This window comes from Accipiter gentilis, chromosome Z (assembly GCF_929443795.1).
Source record: "Accipiter gentilis chromosome Z, bAccGen1.1, whole genome shotgun sequence".
NCBI lineage: Eukaryota > Metazoa > Chordata > Aves > Accipitriformes > Accipitridae > Astur > Astur gentilis.
The window spans coordinates 74,970,412-74,984,693 of record NC_064919.1 but is presented as its reverse complement, the minus strand read 5'-3'; the positions used below and the strand labels follow the sequence as shown (position 1 = coordinate 74,984,693).

Here is a 14,282-nt window from a genome sequence, read left to right as displayed (position 1 = left end):
TTTCCACTAGGTTCAGGGAACTTAAATCAAGGACTTAGAATCAGTTCATAGCCCACAGGCTCAGAAGACATTAAGCATATTAACTTACATGATAATGTAGCCTAAACAAATAGAAAAGGGCAAATAGGAACCCATACAGCTGATGAACATACTTGGCCACTTTTCAGGGCTTCTGGATTTTGACTTTCTGGTAAACATGAGAGGTAAGATGGAAGAATTCTTGAGGTAAGACAGGGACATATATATTAGGACATGGCAGGTGACTCTACAACCCACATAGCCTTAGTCTACTAACAGCAATTTGTCCCTGCTCAAGCGATCTGTCCCTGCTCATACAAAGTAAGGGTCCGAACACTATATTCACAGGCAACAGTCAGACCTAAGAATAACCCAGGGCATTATTATACTGTTTCAATGAGGTGGTTATTACCATTGTCAGCTTTGCAAACCAGGTCTTCTGCAGGCCGCTGGAAAAAAAAATACAAGCATGGGAAGGTCAAGGAGAACAGAACAGCCATTTTCTAGACCAGGACACAAAGTATATCAATCCAGCACACATGCATTGAAAGCAGTCTTGTTTCTAGTTTCTACTCTTCCCTGTTCTGAGACCATTTATTACAAGTCTTAACCTGGGCTAAAATCTTTTATTACTGCTAGGATTGCTGTCTACAGAATTCTCATTTCTCAGCATTTTTTCTCAATTAGGGGGGAAAAAAAAAAAAAAAAAAGCTTTTTACCTTCAAAGGACGGTCCTTCTTTTCAAAAACAAATGTTGGCTGGGCAAGCACTGATCTCTCTGGAAAAGGGAAGAGTAATAACATGTCATAACAGTTCTGTAATAGCACTTCTCAACCAGTTCGCAAAGTGCTGTACAGTAACAAACAGGACTTTATCCTTTTGTAACAAAGGAAGAAAATATAGAGCTGCAATGATGTACAGCACGGTCCAGAAATAAAAATAAAGATGAGTCCTCAAATTCCAGTGTGAGTTTTGCCTCACTACATGCCACAGGATTTGGCCTCATACTATTTCGCACTTCTTTTAGTTAAAAAGAACAAAAAAGTACTTTTAGCCTTTACAAACAACATCTGCCATCCCTTAAGCACAAGGGTAAACTGCAGCTTTTGCTCTCAGAAAACTGCAAGGACATGACATGCAAAATGATCCCAAAAGGAAAGCAAGGAAAGGTGTTACATTGGCCTCTCAGCTACATGCACACGCTTGCCATTCTTTAGGCTTCATGTAAGTGAATGCCTAGTGTCAGTTTTAATGTGTGAGTATGACATATAAACATCAAGTTCTATAGAGCAAATTCCGCTCTCGGGCGTACCTCTGCATTTCTTAGGTATGACTGAAAACAACTTTGGATCCATGTCTTGGGGTTTTTTTCTATGAAACATATTTCAGCATACAGTTGCCTCACATCAAATTTTATGTTGATTTAGGGTTCACTGCTTCTACATCTTACATGACTTCTTTGGGCTACTTACTTTGAAAGAATGAGACCTTCACAGCCTCTGCAACTCGAATGGGCTAACTTCGGTTGTCAGTGTGAAAGCAGAAGTTGTTTTCAGCAATACCACCAATTAATGACACATTTATTATGCCAATAAATGGCACAATTAATGAGCAAAGCAGCAGACACAAATAGATTTTTTTAGACCACCACATACAGGATTGACCTCATGCTAGCTTGAGCTGTCTGTAACGTGTAGTCAATAGAAACAATCAGCTTCTGAGCACGAGCATCTTTTAGCTGTGTACGTTGAGAGATGAACGAATGAAGAAGAATGAAATGCATGTATTTCTCTCTATGGGTGATAAGGACAGGCTAGGGTGACTACTGAGCTAAATATGACTGGCCTTTGGCCAGAGAAATCCCACACTTGATATCTTGTTAACTGACGGCTGACAGAATATTTATCATGTACACACCATCTTTTTCCTCTGTTTTATAGTAGAATATTTACCTGTTCGACAAAAAACGTCGGTGGGAAAATACACGGAGTGACGTTTTTTTTTGGCTGCCACATCCATCTGTGAGCAAACCACTCCAGCATTGGTATCAATCGCTTAAAGGTTTAATAAAGCAAGTATCAACCTGTCATGGAGGTTTTAAAATTACTGTATAAATATATATATTCAACAATCAAGAAAAAAGGAAACATTTTTAAAATAAATGTGTGTATGTAACCTGGGGCAAGAAGCATGAACCTGTTACTCAAATCCAGTGATATACAGACACAGCAGTAAAAACTAATACAGTTTTGCTGTTGTTGAGGTTCATTTTGCATTTATTTGGGCATTATGTGTGCACAAATGACTGATTTTAGCAAACCTGGCATGCTTTGCAATGCAGATCTGCTTTGTCCTTAATAGAGAAAGCAGAAAAAAGTTCATATTGTTCAACTCCAAAAAAGGTAACTCTCTGTGACTGAAAGTTGAAGAAAATTTCCATAATCTGGTTGCAGCTGGGGGACCATAGCATCGCATGAGATGGGGTAATTCCATTTCTACTCACTAGAGGGGAGTGGCACACATAAACTATAGTATTTCACCGAAACGTGTTTTATTCAGTATAACAGCCTTTTTTCCGGTCTCCTTAAAAACAAAACAAAACAAAACAAACAAACAAAAAAGTCTTGTATTCTATTGAATAAAGGAAAAATACAAAAAAGTATGACTACAGAACCCTCCATATTCTCCACAGTACCTACCTCTCAAAGCTCAGAAGCTAGCACTATTTCTAAAAGTAGGTTTACTGCTCCAAAGCATGGAGTTAGCAAAGAGTGAATTGCTGTGAAAAGGGAACTGCCCTTCTACCACAGAGTGAACTTTTGCTGGAGCTAAAAGGCTGCAGGGAGTTTGAAGGAATTAGGAAAGCTCACTACAATTTAAACAACAACAGAATTCCTGTAATAGTTTCAAAAAACCCAGAAGCTCCTCTAGAAAAACTGGTAACTGGTTGATCACCAACAGCAACATGTGAAGCTAGGGTATAATGGTAGCTCTTACAGAGAAATATTCCTATTTTGATATTGCGCTAGATACAAAAGACGTACCACATCGACCGCTTTTGAGCGCAAGGGGAAACTTTCCTTCCGTCTGCAGACGTAGTCAGAGGCTGCTGACGCTGCCACGGTTATTTATCGTTTTTGCGGTTCTGTATTGCTTCTACCCAGACGAAGAAAACCTTTTTTGTAATTCCTGAGCAGCATTCCCTGTAGCTCATCCGTAAGACCTTCACTCCTCAATCGGGCCACCCACAGGACGACCTTCCCAGGCGTGTTCGCGTTAACTATGCATGTGTCCTATAACTATGGATGGATCCTATGCCTCGACTCCCCCCTACGTTCTAAACCTCCCAGGCACGCAGGCCCGAGACACCTGCAGCCGGCGGCCACCGAGGCGGCGAGGCGGGATTACCCGCGGCCCTCGGACGAGGCCGGCCACCAAGGAGCGGCCACCGCCGTGCCAGCGCGCTGGTTTTAACCCCGGGAGGCAACTCCGCCGTCCTCGCCTTCCTTTTCCCGCTCCGAGGCCGCCGCCGCCGACAGGCCGCACGGCCGCCTGCGGGCAGCAGGAGAGGCGCCTCCGCACCCCCCTCCCGCGGCGGCGGCGGCGGCGGCGGCCCCGGCGACCCCGGCGGCCCCGGCGAGGGGGAACGGGGCGGCATGGAGCCGCCCGCCTCTCCTCCTCCTCCTCCTCCTCCTCCTCCTCACCCTCACCGGCGGGACACGGGCGGGCACAGGCTGGCTAGCGCCCGGTTGAGACTGGGCCGCTCCAGTCCCCAGCAGCTCGGTACTTGTGGGTGAGAGGGGCTGTTGGAAAAACGACCAGAAAAACCTGCCAAGTGGGCTGGCCGCCCCTGGCTGCAGAGGCTGGACTCGCCCGCCAGCCTCAGCCAAGAGTCCGGGCACAGGAGCCGTCTGTCAGCCATCACCAGGACCCGTCTGTCTGTCTGTCCGCCCGTCAGTAACCACCACGGGTGGGGCTCTCTGTCCCTCACGAGCGTTCCCCTGACGCCGCTGAACTCGAAGGGTCCTGGCCTCACATTTGGAGACACATCAGAAGCGCCGGGTTCCCTTGTTTGAGACCTCGCCTGCACGGCCTCCCTGCCTCCGGCCTCGCGCCCCGGGCAGAAGCACCACCAAACGTGCTCCGACCTCCGCGCCGCGCCGCGAACGGCACCCGCCGCTCAGGCCTGCTGCCTGCGCCGCTTGGCTCGGATCGGACCGGATCGGATCGGATCGGCTTGGCTCGGATCGGATCAGATCGGCTCGGCTCGCCTCGGCTCGGATCAGCTCAGCACGGCTCGGCCCGCGTGGGCTCTGCCGCCCTGCTCGGCGCTCTGCCTCGCGCGGTACGTGCAAGGCAACCGGCAAGTGATGGTATGCCCCGACGGAGACTGCATTTACCGAGTTCCGTTTGAAAGAAAATTGCAGAGGTGCATTTGGGGAAAAGTGATCGCTGGCTGCCGCCCAAGCCCGGGAAGCACTGGTCAGAATGACATGCAAGAAAGGCTGTAAAATTGCTTTCACCAACTTGGCTCGCGTCCCAAAAGCCAGCATTGTCCATGAGGTGTGGGGGTCCTTCAGCCTTTGCTGCGACACACCACCCTTCACTTTTACTGCTATTGCTTCTCCTAAAGCTGTAGAAACTTCACAAAACGTATATGTTAAAGAATAAGCGGGACGCTGATGGTTTTGAAAATTTTAGAGTTCTTGTTGTTATTGCTCCGTCTTGCCCAGAGGACGATCCTGTGAGGGCTAAGGGCCCAGTGGAGAAAAGATGAGCCCAAATCTCTCTCCAATCTTCAGGCAGTCGTATGCCTGAAGCTATATGTCAAGAGTGGCTGACAGTGCAAAGCAAAACAAACTCAAACCTTTAAGAGGATAAGACAGGAATTTGTGACCTCAATAAAAGTTTTTTGCTTCTGACTTTTAAACAGTTAATTTTGACATTTTCAGAGTCAAAAGAAAATCAATTCTGTTGCATCTTCACCACCACCAAACTTGCCAGAAGTCAGAAAGCATCTTAACTCATATTCATGGCAAATACTTTCACATTTTCCTATCGAAAAATAGGGCTAGGAACCCACAACTATAAAACATAACAGTAGAAGGTTTCACATCACTCGGGATGGCTGACTCCAATGAGAGGCTGTGAGGGCCCATCAAACCTAAAAATCAAACCGATTTTCATACGCATTAAAGTGCCAAAATGCAGGCATCGGTGTTTGACGGCAATTACGGTTCTTACACATCAATCCTATTTTCCTCTTCCAGTCTTAGCAACGTATACTATTACAGAAAGGAAGTACAGAAACTCATTTTCTCATTCAAATTTGCGTTCTGTTCAAATCAATTTCATTGATTAGTGATCCCTTTGAGCTCATTACAAAACTGAGTAACTATTTAAGCAATTGGGCTTTCTGTGGTGTCAGAGGTATGCAACTTCACCTGGATTTTCAAATTCTTGCTCAGTGACTGGACAATACCTTCTTCAGGGACTAGCCAGTCAGCGTTGAAGCAAGCTGTAACTACTTTTCCAGTAAATTAACCTAGTACCTTACCAAATGTAAGGTTATACACTTTACATGGTGTTCTGCTTTTCTACTTTGTATTAAAGTTTTTAACTAGGGTCCACTGAAAGTCATACGAAAAACTGTAATTTAAATATTTCACCACAGAGCTGGCAGTAGGCATTTTTTATTCTATTTGTCAATTGAGTGCCACTGACGAGTTAGGGGGCAGGATTCTCATGTCTCTGTTGTTTCTTTCAACAGTTTCATCCAGAGAATTTCCATAAAGGCCTAATGCCAATCCAATGGATTTTGCCTGAGCTTCTACTTTTCCCACAACTTTATATATTATTTGTATAGCTCTTTACTACCAATCCTGCAATCAGGTATTTCAGATTGGCTTACCTACAAAACTGAATCCTTCACACTAAACCTGAAAAAACCCCCACCTGGTAGTTCATAACTGCCAACAAAGATCTAACACTGATAACAAAAGCTGACTTGTAAAAAATGACGTTTTTGTCATAATTCCTTAAATTAAAGTAACAACTTGAACCTCTTTGGGTTTGTAGCAATCCCATTTGCACCTCATAGGAAAACTTTTAATTCTGAAACAGAAACTACAATTTTCTACTTTTACACGGTAAAAAAAATTAAAAAAAAAAAAAAAAGGAAAGAAAGAAAATACCTTCTTAATCAAAGATCATTTTCTCAAATAGAATAAGATGCTGGAAAATTATATCATCTCCAAGCAATGTCACTGACTTACAAAACCTTTAACTGCATCTAGCTTTCCCTCACAACATCCTAGTAAGTGTTACACAACACAAAAACTACTACATGAAATTTTATAATCAGATTATAATTTTATCCTGTCAAAAGATAAGGCTACGACATAGTATTAGCAAGTTTCTGCACTCTAATACCCTATAGCATGAATTTTACTAGCTTTGTATATTACTGCTATAATTTGCAAAAATAAAAGCAGAACACTACTGCATTTTTATGTTACTGCTTAGATTGATGGTTGCCAAGTCACAGAACTCACACCAAATGAAATTAAGAAATAACAACAAATTCTTGCACATAACATTGCCGTTTTGTTTGTTTTGCATTCAACAGGAACACGTAATTGCGGAAGATGTTAAGAAGAAAAGTAGGTTTACTGTGACTTTAGTTCCAACATCCCCGGAGGTAGTTTCACAATACTAAAATACTAAGGAAAAAAAACCAAGGGAGAGTGTTGCCTCTGCTATTTATGAATATATATGCTGTTTACAGCTATTACTTGAAAAAAACACTAAGACAAAATATTGTGCCTCGTATTTTGTGGTAAGTGAAGAAGGCAACAATGGACTAGCATGTAAGTGGAAGACATGGATCCAGAAATTTGTATCGTCACGTTAAAAAAAAAAAAAAAAGGAATTATCTTGACTATGCTAGCTGATGATCTGTCCCTTAACATGTTGTCTCAAGGAGCATCAGAGATAAACTATGTACTAATATGACCAATTTCTGTTCAATATGCTGCAAAACCACAGAAAACTACTTATACGCAAGATAAACTGCAATAACAGGCAGAAGAGAAATACATACAGTGAAAATATGCAGTAGGATAAATTAACAGAATACTTTGCTATCCAAGCTCAGGCTCACGGTTAAATATTGTGTCTGGGTTTTGATACAAAAAAGACATCTGTCAGTATTTCCAGAGATGCCCCATTTTCATCTAAAAAGAGGTGAAAAAATAGTAAAAACCTTCTGGCTAAGAACAGGATTTGCCAAACCTGCAGTAGAACCGCGGTTTCTGTTTCCTAAATACTGAACATCGCAACATAAAATAGAGTCAGTTCACAGCCAAGCGAGAGTGCGGCAAGGCTGCCAGCCAACTTCTCGGGTCCCTCAGTGACCTCGCTACGTAAGCCAGGCTTTCCTCTGCCAAAACTTAAATAATGAAGGTGACATAAGGCAAAATGGGGATGTCCTAGAGCCGTACTTTAGGCACCCAACTTAATAAAATTGGCCAACTTTAAGAGATACAGAAAAAGCTTTTTAAAAATTTTGAATTGCTGACCCCGAGTAACAGGTCTGTTTGTGGAAGCGCTGAGCAGTTGAGAACTCAGGTGGAATTCACATGCATGACTGGCTGCTCAGCACCTTTGGAAAATCAGGTCACTTATTTAAGGCTCTAAATATGGACCTGGAAAGCTACTTTCAGGTTCTCGTTTATTACCCTTCACACTTTTGATTTCTGCTTATGAAGCATATTCAGTACTTTCTAGGACAACTCCATTAAAAATTAGTATCAGTTCTAATGCCAAGATGGCAGGATTTTCCAAGCAAACTTACGGTTCGGGGTTTTGGGGTTTTTTGCGAAGACACTGTGAAATAAGCTTGATTAATTAATTTGCATGTAAATCCAGTATACGTACATGGTAGGTTTTGTAAATCAATAACCACTAAAAACAAAATGGGAAAATAAACAGAGTCATAAATCAAATTAAATTCTAATCTGGTCAAATCTTCAATGCTAATCAGAAGAGTTCTCCATACGCAGAGACGCATGTTGCTATACAGGCCACAAATTTTTAAGTTCAGTATCTTAGTCATATTTCCAGGCTTGTAAGCTAATTGAATTTTTTTCTTTTAGAATACTCTTCTATTGAAGAGTGTCACTGGATCAATAAATTTGCAACAAGTTCTCATGAATCCTGATTTTCCAAAAATGTTCAATAGAAATTGTTCTGAATAATTGGTCCCAAACCACGCGGAACTGTTTTATGAGAAGAAATAGTTTCAGCATTATTAAAATAAAGTCCTTCAAACATATTGAGATGAAATTTTGGACAAAGCCTTTCATTTTCTGAAAAACAACATTCTTGAGAATTTTCTTTCTAGAGAACTCAAACCTACACAACAGACATTTGGCCACCTGGCTGTGATTGCTACAGAAGTGACTGTACTTCAGTGGCCCATGAAGAGACTACTGAACACAGCACTGCATGCAGCTCAAACACTGTATTAAATACAAAGAGTACGTTGCTTATCTTGGGTTCGGATGGCATCTTGTAAATACTGTTTGGGGAACTGATAAATAACTTCACATATCCCTGTTTGGATCAACAGAGGGTGCATCATCAAAGACGTTTCATCGTACTCAGAAAGAGGAAAGGAAAAGTTCACCCAACTGACTATTGCAAAATAAAACTCCTGGAAGGATTTCTCCTAGGACAGCTTAACTGTACTGCTAAGGCTCCCGTCTTGCACGTTCTTTGCCATGCAAATAGTTCATAACCCACATAAATAATTTCACTGTCCTTAGTGAGACCAGTTATGGGAGCAAGGATTCTTCACCCAGGCACAGCTGTGCAGAATCAGCCTTAACTTTTTACGGCCCGTTCAGCCTCTCTTCAGCCACTCTTCGCAATGCTACAGATTCTAACTACAGTTTTCTTATCAGTGTGGAAAGGGTTCTTTTACCCCCAGATTCCATTTACTACTCCTAGCTTCCACTGCGGGTTTACAGCATGCCATATGAGATTGGAAAATGAACACACTTCTCTTTAGCCATGGAAACTCAGCTGACAGCCTGCAAAAGTGTTTATAAATACAGCATATATCACACCCATTTATCTCCGTAAAGCACAGTCCTCATCTTTGTACGGGCAAGACATAAATAGGCATTACAACGAAAAAACCCCTGCCCCAGCCAACACTTTAACACAATTCCTGAGAGAAATGAAACCTACTTGGCTTTATTTCAAACGCTAGAGTGAAGAAAGTATTTTTGGGAGTCTCATCACTATAATGTAATTCTAGCAGTGATGCAATGACAGAAGTAACCGTGTCACTAGATCAGCAGGGCTGTGCCAAAGTATGGAACCAAAACTTGTTTCCCAAGCACTGAAACTTCCAACAAGCCAGCACTCAGCATTTTTAATGTATCAGAAAAGCCTGTAAAATACTCAATGGAACGGCAGTAAAATTCATAGGCATATAAAGCTTTACCATTTTCAGGGCATTGTACCAATATTAAATTTCATAAATCCCTACAAAGTAGCATGGAAGTAACACTCGGGGATTTTGTGCAGAGGTTGAACTACACAGGTAATCAAGCCGTGATCCAACAACGCTCACACCCCCTTAAATTTTAGGCCTGTAAGTTGGACTAGGTGTGCTCAACACTAAGCACAAGCTGAAAGGCTGGTTGACTCATAAATTAGCCCAAGCGCTCTAAACTGCATCAGTCCTAGCATCAGGTTTAGACCTTGAAAGCGCATGCCTCCTTTTGCTGTTTTGGGTTCATTCGTCAGCCTGCGTGGTAAAAAAAACGGTTGGTGGCATCACCTGCAAAATATCCTTGCTATTAGCCCTTGTTTCTTTGTGCATCCTCTTAGGAAATGTTACCATCACAAGCTCACATAAATCATTCTCAATTCTTGGCCCTCCTCACTACCGAGGTGAGAAAGGATTCTGCTGGCCGCCTCTGTAGTCAGGCTCCTCGCGGGGGAGCCAGGCTGGGCCCCTTTCGCTCTCCCTGCCCAGGTGTGCCGGGCAGGGAGGAACAGCCAGGGAAGCGAGCGCTCTTCCCACCCGCTGCCAGGGCCGGCCTTTTGGAAAGCTGCGGAAAGCTGAAACAACAGGGGGGGTCAAAGATGGAGAGACCACTCTGGGGTGCTCTGCAAGTAAAACCCCAAGCGTACACTACCTGGCCGTGTCTTTCCTTCAACTAAAATACAAATCGGAGATGCCTGGCAGATTACCACTAAAAACCTGCAGCAAAGAACCTACAGCCAGCCGAGCTCTTGCTCTGCATCACCCACAACGCTGTTACCCAACGGGCACGTTCTCTGTGTTCATCCCGTTCTCCAGAAACCTCCTTGCAGGGGGAACAGAGGAGACGCTCCAAAAACGTTACCCAGCAAAACCTACCTGTGCGGCATTCCTCCTTGGGATTGAACCTTCCGCTGCGGGAGCCGGACCTGCGGGCCGTCTGTTCTTGCGGGCGAGCAGCTTGGTGCGGAGCCCAGCGGTCACTGGGCCGGTCTGGCCTTTCGGGGAGGCCCGGCTGGGCTTTCGCATCGTGCCGGGATCTGACGGAACCGCCGCAGCCTGCACAGGAGCGCCGTGTACCTGCATGTAGAACATTCCCTTTGCAAGCAGGAATTGGCTGGTTTCTCATTATGAGGTTCTCGGAAGTACTACTTTTTTTTTATATATATATATATATATATGTATATATGTATGCAGTTACGTAGGTATGTATGATGCAGCTGAGTCTGGAGCTTTGGATTTGGTCTCATTAGCTGCTGCCTAGGCCACCCCCCCCTCACGACTAGTCAGGCGAGGCCCCGCGACGAGCAGCCCTCGCAGCCGCCACCGGAGGGGAACGGCCGGGGCCGCGGGGGGACACTGCCCGCCGGGCAGCGCGAAGCCGGAGCCGGAGCCGGAGCCGGAGGCTGCAGCGGCGGCGGCGGAGCCGGCGGGGGAGTGAGGGCCCGCCGCTGCTGCCCTGACAGCTCGGGGCAAGCTCTTGGCGGGGGCCGGGCGTTGGGAGGGGATATGTAAAGCCCGGCCGATTAACATAAGAGGGCGGGCGGGGAAGCGGCCGTGCGCCGTCTTTACCGGCGACGGCTGAGAGAAGGCGGCGGGCGGGAGTTCAGCCGCGGGCGGCCCCCTCCGCGGAGAGGGGCGTGAGGAGCTTCCCGCCGAGCGGGGGCGGGCTGGCGGCCGAGGGGGTGGTTTGTGGGTGCCCGCTGGCGGCGGGGCAAGGGTGGGCCGGGCCGGGCCGGGCTGCCGGCGGGCGCGGCCGTGGCGACGGAGGGGAAGCGCGGCCGGGGCTGGCTCGGTTCCCGTCGCGGTGAACCACCCCCCCCAGGGTTGCTGCAGCCGCTGTCCCGCGGCTCCGCAGACCGCCGGGGTCGCGAACGCCCGGCCGCGATCCCAGCAGCCGCCCGGCGGCACGGAGAGGAGGGACGCTGCAGGGCTTTCACCAGGCTGTGAGGGCTGGACGGCGGGCGGGCGTCCGCCGCCGCCTCCAGCCCGGGAAGGGTCGGCGGACGGTCGGTCGGCAGCTGCCTCCGGTGGCCCGTCGCGGCGTGGGCCGCAGCAGCTGGGGCCGGCAGCCCGCGGGCTCGGAGGACGGCGGCCCCGCGGGCAGCTTTGGCGGGCGGCGCCGGAGCCGGGGGCGGCGGGAGCGGCTGCCCGAGGACGCCTCCGGGCCGCCGCCGCCGCCGCCGCGACCTGAGCCGCTGTGCGGCCGGTGGAGACACAGCGCGTCGTAAAAATGCCCCCCGCGAAGCCGAACCCCTTAAAAAGGGCGGTGGTGCTGCGCTCCTCGGTGGTTTCACCGCGGAGGACCTCTGTTGTCCCCTCCAGTAGAACCGCGGCTTTTGCTTAGCAGCAGCCTCCTTCGGTAACTGCGCTTGGTAGTTGATTTTTGAGGCGTTTTGTTTCCAAAAGGAAGGCGAAACATCAAGCGACAGAGCCCAGCGCTGTGGTTATTGCCATGCTGACATGAACCCCGCGCAGTGTCAGCAAAAAAAGGTGCTACGGTCCCCTCCTTCCAGATGCTCTGTGCAGCAAGTTTATAAAGCCTAGCCTGTGTCTCCCGTTGTTCGCTTAAATGATAACGGGCCCAAATTCTTCAGTTCAAGTGGGAGCAATTTCAGGCCATTATGTTGCAGGCCTGGTGTTAAACTGCCTCTAATCCGAATAGTTCAAGACAAAAAGGAAGGAATTGGCTAAAAGTTCGTCGGAACCATGCATCCAGTCTAAGGCAGTTTCTCTGTACCGCCAGTGCCAGATGCTTCACAGAAAAAAAATGCAAGAAGCCCGAGAGCGGGCAGATGTTGAGTAATTTTCCCTCAGTAGAGCCCCAGCGTGTGTTGGCATAAATCCTGAAGTGTGCTGTCTTACCCCTACTGCAGTAGAATCATAGAAACACTTGGGCTGGAGAAGACCTTTAAGATCACCAAGTCCAACCGTTAACCTAACACTGCCAAGCCCACCACTAAACCATGTCCCTCAGTGCCACATCTACACGTCTTTTGAATACCTCCAGGGCTGGTGACTCCACCACTTCCCTGGGCAGCCTGGTCCAATGCTTGATAACCCTTTTGGTGAAGAAATTGTTCCTAATATCCAATCTAAACCTCCCCTGGCGCAACTTGAGGCCATTTCCTCTTGTCCTATCACTAGTTACTTGACAGAAGAGACCAGCACCCACCTCACTACAACGTCCTTACAGGCAGTTGTAGAGAGCGATCAGGTCTCCCCTCAGCCTCCTCTTCTCCAGGCTAAACAGCCCCAGCTCCCTCAGCCGCTCCTCACAAGACTTGTGCTCCAGGCCCCTCACCAGCTTGGTTGCCCTTCTCTGGACACGCTCCAGCACCTCCATGTCTTTCCCGTAGTGAGGGGCCCAAAACTGAACCCAGGACTCGAGGTGCGGCCTCACCAGTGCCCAGTACAGGGGGACGATCACCTCCCTGCTCCTGCTGGCCACACTGTTTCTGATACAGGCCAGGATGCTGTTGGCCCTCTTGGCCACCTGGGCACGCTGCTGGCTCATATTCAGCCGGCTGTCGACCAGCACCCCCAGGTCTTTTTCTGCCGGGCAGCTTTCCAGCCACTCTTCCCCAAGCCTGTAGTGCTGCACAGGGTTGCCGTGACCCAAGTGCAGGACCCGGCACTTGGCCTTGTTGAACTTCATACAGTTGGCCTCGGCCCATCGATGCAGCCTGTCCAGATCCCTCTGTAGACCCTTCCTACCCTTGAGCAGATCGACCCTGCCTCCCAACTTGGTGTCATCTGCAAACTTGCTGAGGGTGCACTCGATCCCCTCGTCCAAATCATTGATAAAGATATTAAACAGAACGGGGCCCAACACCAAGCCCTGAGGAACACCACTTGTGACCCACCGCCGACTGGATTTCACCCCATTCACCAAAGCCCTCTGGGCTCGTCCATCTGGCCAGTTTTTCACCCGGCGAAGAGTGCACCCATCCAGGCTACGAGACGCCAGCTTCTCAAGGAGTATGCCGTGAGAGACAGTGTCAGAGGCCTTGCTGAAGTCAAGGAAGATAACATCCACAGCCTTTCCCTCATCCACTAGGTGGGTCACCCAGTCATAGAAGGAGATCAGGTTGGTCAAGCAGGACCTGCCTTTCGTAAACCCATGCTGGCTGGGCCTGATCCCCTACTTGTCCTGGACTTGCCACATGAGTGCTCTCAAGACAAACTGTTCCATCATCTTCCCCAGTACCACGGTCGGGTTGACAGGCCTGTAGTTCCCCGGATCCTCCCTCTGACCCTTCTTGTAAATGGGCGTCACACTGGCACAGGAGAGACAGGCCTGTACTGTGTGATGGTCAGTGTGTCCCATTGTGATAGCAGAAGCTTGGAGCTGGTGAGTTTTTGACCCCTGAGCATTGCCCGTGCGTCCAGGGATGCTGCAGTAGTAGAGGAGTTCCTGGTCCCTCCTGCCCAGCTCAGCATTGCCTGAAGACACCCAGGCTTGCCACCTTGTTAATGTTCTTTCCCAGCCTGGTCTCTTCTGTCCCAAGACCCTGTCCCTAGTGCCAGCTGCCGGCTCTGTAGCCGTGGGACCCTGGCAGGCTTTGCCCCTCCTGGGACAGTTGGTGCTGGAAGAGTTACCCCTTTTTTCCTGTGCTTAGCTCTGACAGCTGCTCCTGTGCTTTGACTCTTTGTACTGCTTGTTTCCTGCCTTTGGTTTTGTCCTGTGACCATCCCAGCTCCC

At 47.8% G+C, this 14,282-nt stretch overlaps 1 protein-coding gene across 1 annotated transcript in view; it reads right to left on the bottom strand.

The window, feature by feature from the left end:
• Positions 1 to 10,846, bottom strand: part of LOC126036561 (ran-binding protein 3-like) — a 32,988-nt gene extending 22,142 nt beyond the window's left edge. The window contains exons 1-3 of the mRNA XM_049796501.1: positions 10,457 to 10,846; positions 738 to 796; positions 431 to 467 (exon numbers count right to left, since the gene is read on the bottom strand). Of these exons, the coding sequence (XP_049652458.1) occupies positions 431 to 467; positions 738 to 796; positions 10,457 to 10,706 (346 nt within the window). The 5' untranslated portion in view covers positions 10,707 to 10,846. The remainder of the gene's footprint in view (positions 1 to 430; positions 468 to 737; positions 797 to 10,456) is intronic.
• Positions 10,847 to 14,282: the final 3,436 nt, after the last annotated feature.